General features: G+C 40.7%; 1 protein-coding gene across 1 annotated transcript in view; it reads right to left on the bottom strand.

The window, feature by feature from the left end:
- Positions 1-17815: 17815 nt before the first annotated feature.
- The window catches only part of ITPR2 (inositol 1,4,5-trisphosphate receptor, type 2), a 505193-nt gene continuing 500792 nt past the window's right edge, over positions 17816-22216 (bottom strand). Inside the window, exons 58-59 of the mRNA XM_012641030.1 lie at positions 19582-19743; positions 17816-18886 (exon numbers count right to left, since the gene is read on the bottom strand). Of these exons, the coding sequence (XP_012496484.1) occupies positions 18800-18886; positions 19582-19743 (249 nt within the window). The 3' untranslated portion in view covers positions 17816-18799. The remainder of the gene's footprint in view (positions 18887-19581; positions 19744-22216) is intronic.

Genomic DNA, 22216 nt, shown 5'->3' with positions numbered 1-22216 from the left:
AAACCAAATTGAACAGCATGTCAAAAAAATAATCCACCATGACCAAGTGGGCTTCATCTCAGATGCAAAGATGGTTCAACATACATAAATCAATAAACGTGATTCACCACATAAACTGAAGAAAAGACCATATATGATCATCTCAATTGATGCACAAAAAACATTAGACAAAATTCAGCACCCTTTTATGATTAAAAGCCATCAACAAACTAGGCATAGAAGGAACATATATCAAGTTTATAAAAACCATATATGACAAACCCACAGCCAACATCATACTGAATGGGGAAAAGTTGAAAGCGTTCCCCTTAAGAACTAGAACAGGACAAGGGTACCCACTGTCACCACTTCTATTCAACATAGTGCTGGAAGTCTTAGCCAGAGAAATCAGGCAAGAGAAAGAAATAAAGGATATCCAAATTGGGAAAGAGGAGGCCAAAGGGTCACTTTTTGCTGATGATACATTTTATATCTAGAAAACCTCAAAGTCCCTTTCCTTCTCTCTCCCCCTCTCCCTCCCCCTCCTGGGTCGGGGGGAAAAAATAAAGAAAGAAAGAAAAACCCCAAAGATTCCACCAAGAGACTTGGGGAATTGATAAATAAATTCAGCAAAGTCTCAGTTTACAAAATCAGTGTACACAAATCAGTAGCATTCCTATACACTAATAAAAGTCAAACTAAGAGTCAAATCAAAGACTCAATACCATTCACAATAGCCTCAAAGAAAATAAAATACCTAGGAATATACTTAACCAAAGAGATGAAAGGTCTCTGCAAAGAGAACTGTGAAACACTGAGGAAAGAAATTGCAGATGACACAAACAAATGGGAAAAGCATGTCATGCTCATGGATCGTTAGAATAAGCATTGTTAAAACACCCATCCTACTCAAAGTGATTTACAAATTCAATGCAATCCCCATCAAAATACCAATGTCATATTTCACAGATATAGAAAAAATAATTCTGTGCTTCATTTGGAACCAGAAAAGAGCCTGACTAGCCAAAGAAATCTCAAGCAAAAAGAACAAATCTAAAGGCATCACATTACCAGACTTCAACCTATACTACAAGGCTATAGTAACTAAAACAGCATGGTATTGGCACAAAAATAGAGACATAGACTGATGGAACAGAACAGAGAACCAGATATAAAACCACCCAAAAACAGCCACCTGATCTTTGACAAAGCAGACAACAATATACACCGGGGAAAGGAAGCCCTATTCAACAAACGGTGCTGGGAAAATTGGATAGCCACATGCAGAAGAATGAAACAGGATCCATATCTCTCACCACACACAAAAATCAGTTCAAGATGGGTAAAAGACTTAAATGTAAGGCATGAAACCATAAGAATTCTAGAAGAAAATGTTGGAAAAATTCTTCTAGATATTGGCCTCGGCAAAGAATTTATAAAGAAGACCCCAGTGGCAAGAACAACAACAATAAAAATAAATAAATGGGCCTTGATTAAACTGAAAAGCTTCTGCACAGCTAAGGAAATAATCAACAGAGAAAATAGACAACCTACAGAATGGGAGAAAATATTCACAAGCTATACATCTGATAAAGGGCTAATAACCAGAATCTACCAAGAACTCAAGCAAACCAGCAAGCAAAAAAACAAACAACCCCATTAGAAAGTGGGCAAAAGACACGAACAGAAGCTTCTCTAAAGAAGATAGACAAAGGCTAACAAACATATGAAAAAATGCTCAACATCACTCATTATTATCAGGGAAATACAAATTAAAACCACAAGGAGATATCACCTTACCCCAATTAGAATGGCTTTTCTTAAAAAGTCCAAAAATAATAGATGCTGGCATGTATGCAGAGAAAGAAGAATGCTCTGCAAATTAGCACATCCTCTATGGGTGGGACTGCAAATTAGCACAACCTCTATGGAAAACAATATGGAGATTCCTCAAAGAACTAAAAGTAGACTTACCATTCAATCCAGCAATCCCACTACTGGGTATTTACCCAAAGGAAAAGAAGTCATTTTATCAAAAAATACCTTCACTTGAATGTTTATTACAGTACAATTCACAATTGCATAGATGTGAAATCAACCCAAGTGCCCATTGATTCATGAGTGGATTAACAAAATGTGGCATATGTATACTATGGAGTACTTCTCAGCCATGAGTAAGGATGAATTAAAGCCTTTTGCGACAATTTGGATGGAACTGGAGACCATTATCCTAAGTGAAGTATATAAAGAATGGAAAAACAAACACTACATGTCCTCACTATTAAATTGGAACTAACTAATGAGCACACATATACACAGAGGGAAGTAAAACCCAGAGGAAATCAAGCAGTGGGGAGGGAGTCGGAGGGGATGGGCGAAAACCTACCTAATGGGTACAATGAACACTATCTGTGTGATGGGCCCACTTATAATCCTGACTCAAGCATAACAAAATCAATACATGTAACCAAAAACATTTGTACACCTGTAATATTTTGAATTAAAAAAATCTGTATATACACTCCCACACATAGAGACAAAAGGCTGGAAGGAGATACAGTAGATTGTTAACAATGTTTAATCTCTGGTTAGGGGATTTTGAGTACTTTTTAAAATTGATGGTGCTTGCCTGTATGTTCCAATTTTTTCATGACGATAATGTGAAAATCAATTTATAAACTCCCTGTGTCTTTTGTTAACTTGGACTGTCTATAGTTTATGCGGCCAGTCTGCACACATACCTGTGGAGCAAATAAATACAGTGACACATCTGTGAACCAAGTCTTGAGCAATTCCTACCCTGGAGGCTCTCCGGCCTGAGAACAGAGTGGGATTTTTGTTTGAGGAGGCTGAGCCTGGAGAAAGGATGATTTTGTGGGTGGTTTCGTAGATCCTCAATGCCTGTGGCTTCCAGCCTTGACTCTTTAAACGTCTGGGTTGCTGGCCAAGGCCGAAGAGTGAGTTTGCCTAAGCAGCAGCCAATTCCCCTATGTCAGCCCATGATTTACTCTGCATCTACTTAATATCTATTAAGCAGCACCTGATCCTGTTCTTCTAATGTTAAGCAAACATTCTTGGTAAGAGGCCCGAGCATCTGGGAATCATGCAGTTCACTTTTCAAGCATTAAACCTACATGAATGTCCTGAGTTATAATAACACAGTGGGCTGGATGGTGATCTCACTGTGGTGCACCCTACATGGGAAGAAAAGTTTTAAAATGGTATGTCTTCCTTTAAGAAGAAAGCTGTCTACTCCATAATCTATAATGGGAAGGAAATGGGTACTTTATAAGGCAATCAAAGCACATCAGCACATCTATAGAGCTTTCAAGATGATATTTTCTAAAACAACATGGTCATTCTTAACTCCCCTTAGTAAAGCTAAGGGGCAGGGGCTGTAGATCTCAGCATTCCTGGTGTCTGCGTTGGGGTGTGATGTGTCATTGCCTTGCATAAGTCGATAGTTATGCCTACCTTCCCTGAACAGACTTGCTGAGGATGGCCCAGGAGCATGCCAAAGGGACAGGTAAGGCGGTTGAAGTATATTTTAACACTGCTACACGCCAGTCACAGTGTGAAATAGGAGTGATATTATCTCCATTTTTTTCTTTATTTTTTGTATATCTGTGAAATATGATGTTGGTATTTTGATGGGGATTGCATTGAATCTGTAAATCACTTTGGGTAGGATGGACATTTTAACAATGTTGAACTCCTGATCCATGAGCACGATATGTTTTTCCATTTGTTTGTGTCATCTGCGATTTCATTCCTCAGTGTTTCATAGTTCTCTTTGTAGAGATCGTTCACCTTCTTGGTTAAGTATATTCCTAGCTATTTTATTTTCTTTGAGGCTATTGTGAATGGTATTGAGTCTTTGATTTGACTCTCAGTTTGACTTTTATTGTGTATAAGAATGCTACTGATTTTTGTACATCGATTTTGTAAACTGAGACTTTGCTGAATTTATTTATCAATTCCTCGAATCTCTTGGTGGAATCTTTGAGGTTTTTTAGACATAAGATCATATTGTCAACAAAAAGCAATAGTTTTATGTTTGTTTCTATTTAAAGACAGTGTATATAATACATATTGTTGATTCATTAATATTGAACGCATATCTGATTGCACTGCAACTCATGCCTGAATGGAGCTTATCAAGCACCTACGTTTTTTCCAAAAGGCACATCGCAGCCTTCTTGCACTTAGAAACACTAGACAGCACTTCAGCACAATAGTTGGATGCTGTTTTAAACAGCAAAATCACCAAGAAAAAGCATAAAAATGTGAAAAATATAGCACTAAATATCATGAAAAGGATGCTTATTTCCATTATGAGAGTTGAAGCAAGAGGGTGGAACACCGCCTTGTCTAACCTCAGCTGGAACAAACACGTGGGCGACTCAAATTATACTGCCCTGTCCATGTCTGCAAATGACTATGAAAGCACCATGAGTACTGATTTGGGGATCACAAATACACTTTAGTGATCAGGCAAATCTGCAAATGTGGAATTTGTGAATAATGAGGGCTGACTATTGAGAGGCCTATCATTCATCTAGGTGGAGATATGAAAAATGAGCTGGAGTCCAGGGGATTCCAGGGGAAGAGTTGGAGCTGGAAGTATTGATTTGGGAGTCATGGCCAGGTATCTAAGTTTCTATCTATAGCTAGATGAGACTGGATGAAATCATCTTGGGAGTGTAGAAAAAGGAGAGATGAGTTCCAGAGACTGGACCCTGGGGCACTACAGTAAGGCGATACCTGCAAAGGAAACTGGGAAAGTGAATAGTGGATTAAGAATGAGGGAGTCAGGAATGGGTCAACTGCCACCGAAAGGTTGAGTCTCGTGAGAGATCAGAATCGACCTCTAGGTTAGGCAAGATGGGGCTTGTGGCAGATTTTAATGAACAGTTTCATTTCAATAGTAGAAATTAAAGTCTGACTGAGTGGATCAAAGAGCAAACATACAATTCTTTCCAAGCGTTTTGACACAAATGAGAGAAAAGCAATAAGGCCACAACAGAAAGAAGATGTAGGCTCAAGGCTTCTATGCTAAGGGAAAGGGTGTGTCTATACCCAGAGAGGGAGTTATTGACGGAGCAGATAAGAGACAATTGCAGATGGCACCCTTCTGTTATCGTAGTAACTTATTTAACTTCACATCAACTATCTGCGACAAGGAATATTGCTATCTTCATCTAGGGATGAGAAAAATAAGAAAAAGAAAGGTCAGAAACTGGTTTACAGTCAGGCAGTGATTAAGTGGCAGAACCTGGATGCAAATCTGGGCCTTCTCTTTCCCGGGCCTGTGTTTTGACCGTTGCATTGAACTTCTGCAACTGCGGGTTCCGATCAATTCGCATGTATCGATTACCCTGTATCTAGCAGTCGCTAATCAAGGTCGAATGGGGGAGGAAGAAAGAGTGAAATCCCGGACTTCTGCCGTCTCTTCTCGCACTCTTGGAATCACCACGCTTTGCCCTCAGAAGCAAGCCAGGGAGAAATGCTGAGGCTGCAGTTTGAGCGCAGCGCATGAAGTCAGGGTCATTGCTAATACCTGATGCTTCCAGAATGCTTCTCACTTCCAGAAACACTATAAGGTCAATTTTGCAGCATATGGGAAATAAAATCCATTCCATAGGGTCATTCCCAAATCAAGAATTTAATTAGTCTTCCCATAAACTTCTCCTTCTCTTATTTTAATCCCACATGAGAGATTTCTGAGAAAATAGCTCAGCTTTTCCCAACCAAAATATATGCAGCTTGGCATTCCCCTGGACCCTGTCTACGGTGGTTAAATAAATCACTTGTTGCTAAACAGAGCAATTTATTCCCCTGACATCTACATGGCCCTCTTGGTTTATTTTAAAATATATCAGCTAACTTGCCACAACTGCCATTGCTTTTAATGTGTCTGACACATCCAATTTCAATTGCTCAATGAAAATGTCATGCAATAAAATAGAGAGAGACAGACAGAGAAGGTGATGAGAGTTGGTGTACAGACACACCCTTGGAAAGTAAGCAAGAAAAATGCTTGTTCAGGTGGGATCCAGGAAATGGCCTTCCTGCCAGCAGTTTGGGAAATTAATTATATTACATGGAAATATCTTTTTATATATTCCTTTTTAAAACATTCATTCTCCGTACTTATTATTTTTACTAATGGAGTCTACTCACTCTCCTATGCAATTTCACGTAAAGTAGCACCTGCTTGGCTCGTGTCTTTAATTTTTTATTTCCATGAAAATATTTACTCAAGAATATAGTTATTTAACAATGTGAATGCTTCTGGAATGTCAGATGTGTGGCATCCATTTATTCATTCCACAAGCAGTGATTCAGCGCTATCACATCCTAGGCGTTGTGCAAGGCGTTCGGATCACGAGATCACAGCTCTGACCTCAGGGGGTGTGCAGTGTCACGAGAATGATCTCTACAGGCAAAGGTGGAAGGAGGTGGTCATGCCCTAGCCCTGCTACTAATTAACTATGTGGTAACCGAGACAACTCATTTAGACTCAGATTTCCTCATCTGTAAAAACAGAAGGATATTAAAAATGACCTGCCTTTAAGGTTGCTGGGGGGATTAAAAGTAACAAAATATGTCAAAGTGCTGTAAAACTCAATACAAATCTTGTTTCTTCTTAACCGACTCAGAATATACTGCAGTTGTTGCTTCTCCATCTATACTGTTCAGGAAATTGATTCAATTGCCTGATATCTACTATCCATTGCTGATGTCTTTGCAGTGGAACTATCTGGCATTCAAAATAAGGTGTCAGGACATCACAAGGATGATGTTATTTTGCCTCAGCAATTGCAAAGTCTACAATAATATTCGTCTGTCGACCTTGCAGATTCCTCAAGTTCAACAGGTCACAAACGTACCCACTCTTAAGAATTTTCTCTCCCTGCTGATGGACACCTACCTTCTCTCCCAAATCAGAACCTTCAGATAATCCTCAAAAACTCTCCCTCCCTGACCTATTATTGGTCTAAAATCCTGGACCTCTGTGTCATCTGTGTCTCTCACATCTCTTCACGTTTATTCATCAGTCCACTGTGGCTCTGGGACAGGCCTTCTGTTCTCTTGGGTGTGTCTTTGCAACAACTTTCATTTGAGCTGACCTCCTGTCCATAGCTTCTTCCTCTCCACTCTAGACTTCCCTTTGCGCCTCCAGTTATGTCCCTAAAACTCAACATGACCATGCTCTGCTGGCTCCGCCCATTACTCCTTAGGATAATAATCTAGAACAATTTCCCAGCTACTTCTCCATGACACACCAGTCATGTTTGACTTTGGCCATTCCGTGAAGCATGTTTTTTGCTATTCTCTGTCTCTCTGTTTGCTTTCACTCTTCCTGAGACTTCAGTGTCCCCCTTCCTGAATCCTTTCCCTGGCTACTTCTGAATTCCCATTCAATTGTTCAGATGTCACCTCCTCTGGACAATCTCTCTCAACACTTCGGACACAGCACCTTCTTCTTTTGCGCTCACACGGCACCTTCTATTCTTCAATTGTAGTATTTACCTCCTTGTCTTATAATACATTTTTGGCTTTTCTCATCCTCGCAATGTGAGCCCCTGAAGAACAGTGGTGGTTTCATTTATCTTCGTATCTCCAGTGCCTAGCTCAGTGGGTGGAACAGCATCTGAACCTGATGGATGTTTGATCATAAAAGTAGGAAGAGGCAGAGCTTGTCTTCATCACCTCCTTTCTGTCAGGCATTTATCCTGATGTCTGTGTCCTAAGAGCTGCCTCACTTTCCTTCTGTGTCTACCCTACCTTACATATTGAACAACACTGCTGTGGTCTTAGCTCAGGCTGCTATCACAGAATACCATAGACTGGTGGCTTAAACAACAGAAATTTACTTCTCCCACTTCCTCATCCAAGATCAAGGTGCCACCTTGACACAATTCCTGGTGAGGGTCCTCATCTGGGTTGTAGACTCACAACTTACTGTATCCTCACATGACAGAAAGAGAGTGGAGAGCTCTTTGGGGTCTCTTTCATAAACTCATTCTACTCCCGAAGATTTCACCTAATCACCTCCCAAAGGCCCCACCTCCTCATTCCATCACACCGGGCATTAGGATTTCGACATGCAAATTTGTGTGGGGACACACACACTCAGCCATAGCAGATATAGTCCCATTCCTCCTCGAACATTATTCATCCTGTATCTTCTATTTGTCTTTCAGTGCACAGAATGTGGGATAAGAGTGTGCCTTCTAGAATCAGACTGCCTCCATTCTGATCCCCGCTTACCTGTTGTGGGACTTTTGGCAAATTGCTTAACCTGCCTGTGCCTCGTTTTCCTCACCTTTAAAGTAGAGATAATTATATGTTTACTTCTTGGGGTTGTGTTAACTCTTAAATGAGTTAAGGCATGTTCAGTATTTAGAAGAAGAGCCAACCGTGAGTGCACACACAGATGTTCACTGCTACCAGTTTTGCCCAAATGTGAATCTTTCTTCTGTGAACTTCTCTCCCCTCTCTTTCGAGCTCCTTCCTCTGGATTCTGTAATCTCCCTCTCTTATCTCACCACTTGCTTCATCATTGTCCATGTATCTGTACCTCTCAGTAGCTGTCAAGACATGTCATGTCTTTTTATTTTGATTCACTCCCTGCCTGCTGCCACTCTTGACCTAGGGTATAGAACCAAGCACAAAGTCAGCGCTCAGTGCGTTACTCACTTAGGGGTACATTAGCCAATGAGCTAATGGAAAAATGACAGAATATTATGGTCATTGTTCTCCTCCCAACAGTGCTTTTTTTTTTACAGGGTATATTCTGAAGTCAGTTGTCCAATTCATCTGCCATTCGTCATATCCAGCACAATTGCTTTTAACTTTAAAAAATGACTAATGGATAACGGACAGTTCAGATCAGAGAGGAGACAGTGGAGCCTGGCCAGTCAGAGAGGGGCATGGCCTTCCCAGCAGAGCCCATCACACGGCTCATTCCCTGAGCCAGCCCAAGGTGTTTAAAGAGTCATAGGACTGTGCAGGGTGCAAACAAAATCAGTCTTAACACTTTTTAATGTAATGCATTTATTGTCAGTATTTGTGTTTATCTGTATGCATGTCCATACACAGTACAGCTGTATTGTTTTAAACCAAGAGAAGGAATACACTACAATGTATGTGTCAAACAAAGAGAACAATGTTAAATTGTTGAGTGACACAGGAGATGGCCATGTACTGTGTATCTTGAAGCCAGAAAATTGGAGCCAATTAGAGGCACGTTTGAATGGATGCTTCTCGCTTAAAATCTCCTGAGCTCATACTATCAGTAGTTCTTCCTGTAATGAAACTTAGAGGGGTATTAAAATATTTGGATGCAGAGAAAGCTCTTCTGCCTCCTCCTCCTTTAGTTCAACATTCAGTGGCATCCGTACCATGTGAAGGCTGACTTGAAAGTTTGCCTGGGACTTGGTTCTTTAGGGCATCTCCTGCGACAGTGCAGCCATCCTGTGCCACCTTTCCAGTTGCCCTCCATCAGCAGTGCGGGAGGAAGGAGAATACGGAGCTCCTTTTGGTAGATCATTTTCCCCACTTCCTCTTTGCTCTCTTGCTTGAGGCAGGTTGGTATGCATGGCTAGCACTCCAAATTGCAGTGCCCAATAAGCAATTCTTATAGAGCAAAAGTGCATCCTTCTACACTGATTCTGTTTTCTATTAGAGTCAGATGCAGTGCATTATTTTTCATTCAATGTACATGGAGACCCACAGTGCCCAGTAAGTAGTATTCCCAGAAATCTTCCTTTCCAGGGTCATAAAATATGGCAACATGCACCCTGCTTCTCTCCCACCCCCTTCTACTTCCTGTAGTGTCCTTTATAGGAAGTTTATCACTAGAGGTAGAATGAGAAGATCTGATGGGAATGGATTGACATTGGAACTGAGGGACACAGAACGTAGTTCTCATGTAAAAAATGGCCACTTATTTTCGAGATGAGTGTGGCCCATGTCTTGGAATTAGTGACAAATTGTTGGGGTGAGTCAAAGTCTTCTCCTAGTTTCTTTCAGCTGTTCATGAGCTAATTCTGGGAATGGAATGTCTAGTGTGTAATCCAAGAAAAGTTTAGAAACATTCCTTAATAGACTTTTCTTAGCATTAGTAGTGATATTAACTTATTACGTTTGTGTATGATTATGATATTTTGTTTTTATGTGATATTATTAGGTATGGTTTACCCTCTAGTTTTTGTAAGTCTGTGACTAAAAAATTAGGAAGAGGAACATCAGGCTCTGATAGTTTAACAGTAATCCCCAACCTTTTTGGCACCAGGGACTGGTTTCACAGAAGGCAATTTTTCTGCAGGATGAAGGTCGGGGGATGGAGCTCAGGTAGTGATGAGCAGCTCTCCCTGGTCTCAGGCCCCGGCCAGGGGTTTGGGGACCACTGTTCTACTAGCACATTTGACAGGAAGTTCTGCACCTTTTCGAAACTCCTCTCTTGACGTCTAAAACATCGTTTCTTTTTGTTCTCTCATTAGCTCTCTGATTTTTCTTTCTTAATATTTTCTTACTAGATTTCTTTGGAGCTCTGCCCTTGTGCTTCCTCTCTTCCTAATTTCTCCTCTCTCTTTTAGCGTTCACTTATTCCTTTGATCTCATTGCCATGTATGTCTTGATGACTCTTAAATCTTTTATTTGTAGCCCTGACTTTTCTCAGCTCTAACATGTATATATCCAACGGTCTAAAAACGATTTCTTCCTCAATGTCTCTAAAACAACTAAAACTCATATTATCCAAGAATAAACTCATCTACCTACAGCCACCTCCTCCTCCAGTATTGCCTGTCCGTTTTCCCATTCAGCAGACCAAAGCCAGGCATCATTCTGGATGGCTCCCTCCATCTTAGTCCTCACCAAGTTGAGCACCAAGTGCTGTAGATTCTCCTTCTTGAATACTTCTTGTAACCAACCCTCCTTTCCATCTCTAGAGCCTATTCCTTACGATAAAACCATCATCATGTCTTGTCTGCACATCTGCAAAATTCCTTAAATTTCAAAGGTGCTAAATAAATATTTGTTGAAATAAATAAATATATAGGGATGGAGATGGTTTTTCACATCTCAAGGTTTGTTTGATTTTCATGTAATTGACTATCTGCTCTATCCTGTATTTATGTAACTGAGCTTTTTGGAGCTAAACTTTGCATTTCTCAAAGTCCATCAGAACAGCTTTGTTCATTGTTCCAGTTTTCTGATGTTATTGTTACTCTGTCATCAATCATGTTAACTCTACTTCCCAACTTTATGTCATCTCCACATTTTATAATTTTGCTGTCTATTTCTTTATTGCAGACATTGAAATAAACATTGGTTGTGAAAGCCAAGGACAGAGATCTAACAACAGGCCAAGAATATTTTACTCTAGTCTCACATTAAGTGAAATTGTTCACTTGCATGCAAATTTGTAGATCTCCACTCTGATCCAGGACAAATTTCTCTATTTTCTCAACAGGAATATCATGGAAACTTTTCTTAAATGCCTTGTTGAAATCAACATAAACTGTGGCTGTGATATTCACTTAATCTACAATTCTAGTGATCCTATAAAAATGTAAATGATTTGGAAAAACTTGTTCTTAGGAAACACTGATGAATTTAAGTCATTACAATGTTCATTTCTTTTAAAAATGTTATTATTAAACTATGAAAGCAATTTTGAAAACTACAAAAAGTTTAGAAAATAAAGAAAAAGGAAAACAATGTATATCCTACAGTTATTTTACCATGGATACCATCGTAGTGTATTCTGTCCAAGTTTTTTTAAGATACATGTTTTTATATAGTTAAGATAATGGCGTATATACAATTTAATGGCTACAATTTTGTAGCCATTAAAAAATTTATCCTGCCTTTTTTCAAAATTTCCCTAGTTTATTATATATCTTCTCATATATTCATAACATTCCATTCTATGTCTGACTTATAAATTGTTAAACACACCCAAATTGCTGGACATTTGGATTGTGTTCAATTTTTGAATTATAAATAATGATATAATGGATATTTTGTGTATATATTCGGCTCTCCATATCTGTGGGTCCTGCATCCATGGATTCAACCAACTCTGGATTAAAAATATTTGGGGAAAAAATGGATGGTTACCATGTACAGACTTTTTTCTTGTTATTCCATAAATAATACAGTATAATAACTATTTATACAGCATTTACATTGTATCAGGTATTATAAGTAACCCAGAGATGATTTAAAGCACATGGAAGGATATGCATAGGTCATATGCAAATACTATATTGTATCATTTTATATAAAGGACTTGAGCATCCATGGATTTTGATATCCTTTGGGGTGGGGTTCTAGAATCAATTCCCTATGAATAACAAAATACAACTGTATAGATTTTCTTCTTATTTTATATTTTTCTCAGATAAATCCCAGAAGTTGTATATTTTGGTCAGTTTTTTGATGCCTAATATGTTAGTAAGGTAGGCTGGGTTTTGCTGCAGTAAGAAATGATCACAAACACCCCAATCTCATTTATTCAACAACCACCAGAAAGAAAAAATAAACCCTTAAATTTCAATGGCATAATATAGGAAAGTTTATTTCTCCCTCATTATCAACTCTGCTGTAGGTCTCAAGGCTCTCCAGCGTAGCTGTCTTCAAAGAGGTGACTCAGGGATTTAGGCTGGCTCCATCTTGGCCTCCGTGATTGATGTGGGAGGGAAAGAACTGGAGATTGTATAGGGCTCTTTATTGCCCCAGATTGTCAAGTGTATTCGCAATCTGTCAGTCAGAACTAGCCATGTGTTTTCACTCAACTGCAAAGGGTTCAGGGCAGTGTGGCTTCTGTGCGCCCACTATGAAAAGGAGCTTCACCATTGGTGAGCATTAAGATCTACTCCAGTGGAGTGGTTTTGTACTATGTTAATTTAGCTAAGCTAGAACTACAGAATTTCCTAGAATTCCCTTACTCATAGGGTTACATGTTAGGTTTGACCAGATCATGAGATTTGGAAGGTGGAAGTGAAGCAGTAGCCACTAAGGTTAAAAGGAGCAGGTGACAGGTGGCTGCCCCATATCTCCTGGTTTATCTTGTTGGTCTGGGTCCGTAGTCAGCCCACAGTCCTCCAGCTCACATCAGATCTCCTCCTGCATCTTCTCAGAGTCCTGGGTCAGATGCACGTGCATTTCCATGGTGAAGGGTGTCAGCTTCTTTTTTAGGTCATGTGCACTATGGAGTTTGGAAGTGGTGAGAGCTGGGTGCGGATTTTAGTTTGTCCTCATGGGTTCCAGCTTGTCCTTGCTCTCCCCCACTCCGCACCCAATTTTCTTTCCTGTCAGCTCCACTGACTAACAGTCCCTTCAGACCCACTGCCAGATGCAGAAGCAGCACCTTCCATTGAGTTCTTCACCAATTCTTCATCATACCTATATGATGTCCAATCCCTATAATAAAATTTTTAGTCCATGTTATGGATAGTGATTTTGTTTCCTGATAAAACCCTAATTGAAAGTCATGAATTAATATTAATTTTTTTTTTATAAAGCAAGGCCTAATTTTAAGGTATTGTGGTCACAGAATTTTTATTTGAGTACATTGCTGAGATGACCAGGATCACAGAGACACTTTTGACCCATGTTGAAAGAGAGGAGCAAACAGGTTATGGTATACAAAATGGAGGACACAATTGTCCACAATGAAGATAATTATAAAAACAACAAAACAGAGAGCACAGTTGTTAGAGCAGGGAGAGGCCTCAGAAGCCGCTTTTCCCTACACAAGTAGATTTGAGGGAGGCGAGCTTTGGAAGGCTGCACTGCAGTGGGTTGCAGAGGAAATCCGCACCTGCATCCACATGCCCACAGCTGTGAGGAGGGCAACTCTGCCTGGAGTTGATTTTGCCCCAATGACCAGAGTTAAAAGCGAACAGGCTAATCTGGGGGGAAATCCATATTAAAATAGTAAAAAACAGAATTTTCTGTTAAATTGAGTCACACCGAGTTTAATAACTTATCTGTTTCTATACATTTTCTACCTGCAGAAAATTTGGTGTCTGTGTTTGCTTGCCACGTGACTCTATGTGAGGCGCCAGCACCTCTGCTGTGGGGGAGGGACACAGGTGAGGCTGATGTACACAGACTTCTGGGCTGGCGTTGTTCTCTGAAGACTAGGTCTTCCTAAGACTTGCTCAAAGCACCCTGGTTGGCCAGGCTGGGGCAGGGTGGCTTGCGGACTTCCATCACACTCCCCTCCGCATGCACACTGCTGCCCTTCGTGCCAGTTACTCTCACTGGAAGAGGAACTCCCCAACCCAGTTCCCCTCCCCCAACTTTTGTTCTGATTCCCAGCAAAACAATTGTTGCCACACTACTTCAAGGAACTGTGGCACACTGGGAAATACTCATATGAGCAAAGAATTCTATTTATAGATTGCATGTGATTCGCACTACCCAGGTTGATTTCAGCTCTTGCATGCTTAGTTCTCTTCTTAAGGGAACTATCATTTGAAGCAGTAAGTGTTAAGAACCAGGAAATCCCAGACAACCAAATGGCCTGTGCCCGCTGAGCTCATGCTAGGCACTAGACACAGTGTACATATACTGATAGGTGTTGGTAAGTGGGGATTTGGCCAACTCCCAATAAGCCCTGGACACATTGGTCCATCTGGCTTAGCTCACCAATGTGGTTCAAGCTTATCAGTGTTGGGGGGTACCTGTGGATCTAGTTAGTTTTCAGCACCTCACATTTTGCTATGTGAAATAGCAATAGTAAATGCCTTTTTATACCAAGAGAGATATTAGAAACATGGCAAGAACTGAAATAAGCACTTAAGTATCACACACAAAAAAGTTTTACAGATCCAATTTTATTAATATTACTAGTATTAACATAAATTATGTGCCCTTGACATGTTACATTAAAATGATGTTTTTTGAGGCAAATAGAGTAATCTCTTGCAGGAGAAAAAACGTCACACTTGGTGATCTGAGAAGTACTGGCATGATAATTTCATAAATTATTCAGGTCTGTGGAAACACTCCAGTTCAGAGATGGGTACCTGGACTTTTCAGATTTCTCAATTTTCACATGTATTTTAGCTCTCGGGTTTTGATATTGTGTGTTTTCTTCTATGAAGTGGGATAGCTTTCTCAATAATTATTTTAGAAAGAACAACCCTCAACGGTCCTCAGGCATTTTCTAAAACCTGGAATTAGTTGTCAAAATTTGAAAATAGAGAGCTTACCATGGCCTCCCCACTGCCTACATATGGTGCACACCCCACCATTCCATGCATTTGAGTTACCTGCCTAGCTCCTGTAGCATCTGTGTTTGTGTTTAAGATGTCTGCCTCCTTTGTTGTGCATGTGTCATATATCAGAGCACATTGTTGTTATTCCGTGTAGCTTTCAGAACAGCTGTAGGGAATACACCATCCTATAGCAGTTGCTCTTCCACAAACCGTTGTTCTTTGCTTGTTTAAGGGCTATCTCTTGAGTCTGTAATCTGTTATGTCATGATGCCTGTGCAATATTGACTTGCTTATGTCCAGTCTACTGGGTCCCTGGAGAATAAGCCCTTTCTTCCCATTAGCTAACGTGACTGTGGACTGGGAAGCAGAAATCCCCATCCTCACCTTCCCTCACCACCTCCCCAGCCTCCCCACTCATTGTCGGTCCTGGGGGTGGGGGCTGAGGGTGGGCCACACTGCATTACCGTTGGTAATAAAACAACTATCAAAGAAAGAGAGCAGCTGAAACATCGAGTTGTGAGCTGAGAATATGGGATAAGCACACAATTAGTTCTGACTTGAGTGAAATATCTCCTGGCCATTACCAACAATCTACTAGAAACGGCATCCTCTTCACCAACAGAAAAATGTCAATATGCAAGAAAATAAGCTCTTTTCTAAGTTAGCTTTTTAATGGGTAGAAAATGTAAGTCTTTGCATGTATACAATTTATTTATTAATATTATAGTCCTGTATGATATAAGCATTTTCTCATCTAAAAATGTTATTTTAACTCAGAAAACATACTTGCATTAAACTCTTGAGCCTCAGAATGGAGCACAGAGGGGAACAAAGCCCTTTTGACACTAAAAATTTTATTCAGCAGAAACTGATACTTTTAAACCAATATGGATTTTAATAATTAAATATTTTTTAAAAATCTCCCTTAACATCAAAGATGATTGTATTTAATATCACTATATAAATATAAGGAGGTTAACTGATACTTAGCTAGGTCAAATATTCCAGTTGCATTAACAAACATATACATAACAAATATAAATTTATATCAAATGTCAAATTTCCCTTTATCTTTTCCATCATGAATCTAATGCCCTGGAAAGTGCCTTTTTTGTCTGCTTGTGTTTTTTCCTGTTTTGTTTTGCTTTATAATCTCTAAGCATTTAGGCAGAAAAGAAAGAGGCATTTAAAAACACAACTGAAAAATATTAAAATTTTGATGAAATAAGAATCTTGTAAGTTGCAATCTCTTTTGAATACTTCCCGCAGGAGAAAATATGCTGTGAAAGAGTGAGCTGCCACTACACGATGGTTGGGGACGTCAGGTCATTTCTAGGGAGCAGTTGCATAGCCAATGGCTTATTCCCTATAAAACAAAACTATCATGGTGTCAGAAAAGACTAGATAGTTCATCATCTGAAAAACAGGTTGCCCACACCTGTATAAATTAATTTATTCTCTTGACCTTTAGTTCAGACATCAGAAATATTTTATTTTGTGCTGTAATAGAGACAGGTTTCTATATTGGAATATGCTCAATATTGACCGCCTTTCCATTCTCTTCCCTATCCATACAACTCTGTCCGATTGAAATATTTTAAAGCGTTCTTTTCACCTAATACTGTTAATAGCAATCATGATCTTGGATTTTAAAAATGGCTGCTTTCATCTACTTTGATTTTGGTGAAGCCATTTAAAAAAAAATAGTGATACAGTTTAAAGTTTTCATAAAGAATTAAGGGTAATTGAATGACAGCTGAATTTCTCATGTATTTATAGACTACTAGGTTCAAAGTCTGTGCTGATGCAAATGCATCACAACTTCTTAGTATCTTTGGCTCACGGATGTCAGGATCCTTTAGCTACTGGTCAGGGAAAATACTACCACATCAAGAGTGAGGAATTCTTAGTTTGAGGCGATGTTGGGGGGTACCAGTAGATCTAGTTAAGAAATTCATTGCTGCAGGTTCGAATAGCTTTGTTTCAAGTTTACATTTTAATAGTGTGTAGAAGAAGGACTGGTTCAGGTTCTTTTCTGTAAATGTTTTGAACAGTGGGTAAATATTAAAGTGGGCTAACGTGAACTCTTTATTAATATATTCTACACAGATCATGATCTGAGATTTTAAGGAACCAGTAGCTTAAGCTATATCAGAACAGTACAAAAGCTTTAAAAATTGTCTATGCAAACTCTGTCTGGACCTTAAACCTTGTTAGTAATAACCGAGAGTTTAAAGACTCTGGAGGCAATCTTTTGTTCCTGGGGGGCAAAGTCCAGAAGGTCAACTTGCAAAACATTTCCCAGAGTCTAGTGTCATGTGTCTTTCCTTCCTTGTCACACAGCCCTTCTCCTGACACTTTCATAATTCGTATTTTGCTGTACTCCTCCAAATGTATAGCCTCTAAGAATAATCCGACCATGCCAGGTTATTTTCTCCCTTGACAAATTCTGACTGCATGTTTTAACATAAAAACAATTTGGGTAAGAAGTTATTGTCTTTTTACATTCTGAAAAGCCCTTACAGGTACAGTTTTAAATATGCAATTGAAATGCTGTATTTTCTTGAGTATTCAATACATTTCCTTTTTTCCCTAACTGCAGGAATAGGATAAATAAAAACACTTGGTTCCTTAAGCAGTTCTTTAAGCACAGCAAACATGAAACCAATAGTTTTTACTCCATGTTTATAAAAGGCAATGCCACCATCATAAGTTTCTCAGTATTTTCTGTCACCTTTAAGCATTTTCATTTATAAATCTCAATGCATTTTACTAGCATACAAACGTTCACAAAAAAAGTCTTTCCTGGGACTTACTGTTGGCTTTTTATTCCCCAAATCTTTTAAAATCTTAGCCTATTCATGACTTAAAACATGTTTTTAACACTTTACATGAAAATCTCCTTTTGTGCTCCACGTTGACAGAGCCCATCCGAATCCCGGAGAAAGCAATCGCGTTCCAGTTATGTTGTCAGCATGAGAGGGATAAGCTCCAAAGTACTAAGTTCCTAGAGCTGTAAATCCATTGTGTTTCATGTTATAAACAAGAAAATTGCCCTGTGACAGCTACGGTTTGGAAGCATTAACGTTTTTCTTTTCAACTCTTTTTTAATCTTTTCAGTTATTTTCCTTAAGAAAGCCACCAAAGTATGCCTTCCTAGATCACGGACCTATATGCCACAGTTAAAAGAAATTCCAACCAACCATAACAGGGGTTGGAGTCAGCAATTAAGACAAAACTGACTCCTACCGATTTTACAGAGACAGTCCTCTCTGCCCTGTGTCCCCTTCCACCCTGCTCCTCCCTGCCTTCTCCAGCCCCGTGAGCAAATTCCTTCCCCCCATGCATGGAGAGTGTGATGTGAGCTTTCTAGTAGCTGCACTTTAGGCTGGGCCTTCTCAACCATGAAAACACAGTTATAAATTGTCCTTGGAGCTAACCCACTCCACATCTTGGCACTGGGTTGTTTTTAACTTCTCAACAATAGGCACTGTTCATCCCCTCCCTCTCAGCTCTTTATTCAGTGCTCAGGCAGGACACTGATGAAAGGCTAGTCACGGCTTCCCCCCATGGTATCAGTGCGGTGGCATGTGATGATTCACATGGGGTGTGTTTGATCCGAGGAAGCCCAGTCTCTGCTTATTCTTCCTTTGTTCTGTCATCTGGGGGGAAAGAGAGAGAGTGAGTTCAGCTGATTCTCCCACTCCTACCCAGGGCTGGAAGTGCTGGGGGCCACAGCGGTTCTGAGTTGATATTTCCCAAGTACCTACTGTCTGGCATCATATAGAATATACGTATTAAAAAAAAAAGGCAATTTTTTTTTAAAAAGTTAATTTCCATAAACAGAGAAAAAGAACAAACCCCTCTCTGTGGTTCTTTTAAAAGACCTTGCTTGTCACATAATTGTCACCATCACCATGGTCATTTTAATAGCTACCATGGTTACTGCTGATATTTTTCCTAACAATTTCATATGATAAAGGAGTTGCTTACAGCGTCGAAATGGCAGACACTAACGACGATCTGCCTTTCTGATGACTTTAGTCATTGCTACCATGTCAGAAAATATGAATTTCTATCAAAAAGTACAAAGAGGTCCTTGCATTTTGGCATTTCCTTCTTCTTTCCCCCTTCCATAGAAGGAAAAGTGTCACACACGGGGGGAGGTGGGATAAGTAGACGTCCCTGCTTGCCGAGATGTGTTCTATAGCGCAGCATGAGGCTTCCTTGCCAGAGTTTATAATGCTCTGTGGATAACGTCTGGCTCCGAGGGGTTTCTGGGTCTCCCCTCCCTCAAGGTGGTGAACGACCCCACTCCACCCCCAGCACCCACTCCCCACCCCCAGGGTGCACCAACCTGCTCCTTGAGCTCCGCCAGCTGCCCCGACAGCTGTTTGACCAGACTCATGGTCGATTCCAACTTCTCCTGAAGGTTCCGAATTTCATTTTGCTCACTGTCACCTTCATTGCTAACAAGGGACATGGCTCGCATCCGAGGAAACCAGTCCAGATTCTTCTCCTAAAAGCAAATAGATGTGCAGGAACAAGGGAGTAAGTATGGAAGGGAGCCTAGAGTCCTATAAAGAATGCATATAGGTGTTCATTGTTATTAACATTTAAATGAAAGTCTTTTCGCGCTCAGACCAAAAGGCACTCTCTGGCCAGGGCTGAGGACAGGAATAAAGTGGGGCTTTAGGCAGCCTCCATGGGCTGGAGGAAGATCTCAAATACTGGAGCAAACTTCCCGTGGGTTCCCGGGGAGGTCCCAGATGAAGCAGTTAGAACAGCACCATGAAGCCTGCGGGCAGTCAGGGAACGCTGAAAGATGCTCTGGAAGCTGGGAGAGCAGAGCCAGGTATGCGGGATAGGCACAGCACAGGAAGAGCTGCTTCTCTTTCACCCTGGCACAGAAGAGAGGGGTGGCGGAATAGGAAGGTGATAAAAGAAATGTCCTAGCCCCAGCCACCCATGCTAGTTTGCTTCCCACTTCCCCAGGAGAAGCTCTCACCAGCTCTGCAGGCCTCTGAACCCCACTCAGGCAAGAGGGAAGTGGGAGGGCATGGTGCTGGGTTACTCTGTCTGCTCCCTTTGGAAACATTTTATTACAGTGGGGTGAGGTTTCAGAGTTAGACTTCCTCAGAGGGCAATAGCTGGTACCACTTCCGTTTTTCTAGGCAGACTGGGTGTAGGTGCCGTGTGTGTGTGTGTGTGTGTGTGTGTGTGTGTGTGTGTGTGTGTTTCCCCTCCATTGTGGTAGAGACAGACAGATGCTCTCGTGAAAACTCTGTCTGATTGCCTAACATCACAGAATCATTATATTACTTACGTTACATTTTTCAATCTTCAAAAAGGCTCTGCAAGATAAATCACATTGTCCTCATTTTACAGATAAGAAAGTAAGAGGCTTCAACAGTTTAATTGCCCATGTCTCAAGCTCATAAATGGTAGAGCTGGGATTTGAAGCCTTTCCACCATTGGGTGTGTCAGTCTTTGTCTCTGTCCACCCAGTTCTCTAAATCACCTTTCCCCAACATCCCTGGTAGTGAGCTTCCTGCTTAAGATTCTTTCCACTTCACAAAAGTCCACTGAGGTGGCTACAACAACCTCTTCCTGGGGGATCCCTAGAGTGAGAGACATCTGAGTGCGCTCCTTCCTTCCCTAAGTTACGGTGGAAAGGCCCCATCTGTGATCTGTGTATCTGGATGGCAGTCTCAATCTCACCTGGCCCTCAGGTTGGCTTTTTGTGTTGGTACTAGTCAGGGAATAACAAGTTCTTTATAGTTCCCTACCCCCCATGGATGAAAAGGACTGATAAAGAATTAAAGATAAAACATCTTGAAGAGTTTTAAACTGCATTTAAATAGCTGTAGCAAATCAGCATTTCAAAGGAGGACAGTAACTTACTCTGAAGTGCAAAGTGACAGACAGATTCATTCATTCAATCAGTCCCCTAACTTCTATTATTATGTATTTAGGAGTGAAAGGCAGATAAGCCGTGTGTCTGCTCTCACAGAGCTTGTGGCTCAGGACAGCGCTCCACAAAGAGGGGACTGCACACTGTGTCTATCAGCATCCCCTAGGGTAGCTTGTTAAAATTGAGATTCCAACCCCACTACCTCCCACCCAATCAGGACCTCAGGGGATGTGCGTGGTTCTTATGTCCCTAAAGTATAAGAACTCTGGTCTAGGAAGGGAGAAAATAAATGACTACTGCTGGGGCAGTGGCAGGGTAGGGGGATGGAGCAGAGAGGAAAGATCTGAAATAAAGGGCAGAGGGAACCAAATAGGGACCCATTAAATGTTTGCACAATATACAGATGGCCCAGTGGAGTGGGAGACCACGCCTCATGATGACTGCAGGAAAGAGCACTGTTCATCAACAGCCCAGGTGGATGTGCAGATGAGGCAGAGGCTGGACTGACACAGGATGCTGCATCTCTCTAGGATGGGTATCAGAAAGATAAAGGTGTGGGAAGCCAAGGATGTCAGCAGAGCAGCGATCAGATTGATGAACATTAATGTGTGGACTGGTAGGAAGGATGGAGAAGAACAGACCTGTGCTAAATACTCTGTTAGCATTTAATCCTTTCAACGATCCCAGGAACTTAGGTTCTAGTATCCATCTAGTAATTATATTATCTATAATGGTATCTATTATCTGCACTTTACAAATGAAGAAACTGAGGTACTATGGCTTGGATATGGGTTGTTTGTCCTCTCCAAACCTCATGTTGAAGTGTGACTCCCAATGTTGGAGGTGGGGCCTAGTGGGAGATGTTTGGATCATGGAGTGGATCCTGCATGAATACCTCGGTGCCATTCTCCCGGTAGCGAGTGAGTTCTTGCTCTTGCAAGACTGTATTGGTTCTTGGAGGAATGGAGAGTGGGTTGTTATAAAGCCGGGATGCTCTTCAGGTCTGGTCTCTTTTTGCACATGCCATTTCCCCTTTGACCTTTTCCACCATGTTTTGACGCAGCACAAAAGCCCTCAC

This window comes from Propithecus coquereli, unplaced genomic scaffold (genome assembly GCF_000956105.1).
Source record: "Propithecus coquereli isolate 6110/MARCELLA unplaced genomic scaffold, Pcoq_1.0 Scaffold16, whole genome shotgun sequence".
NCBI classification, from domain to species: domain Eukaryota; kingdom Metazoa; phylum Chordata; class Mammalia; order Primates; family Indriidae; genus Propithecus; species Propithecus coquereli.
This window is presented reverse-complemented; position numbering and strand designations above follow the sequence as displayed.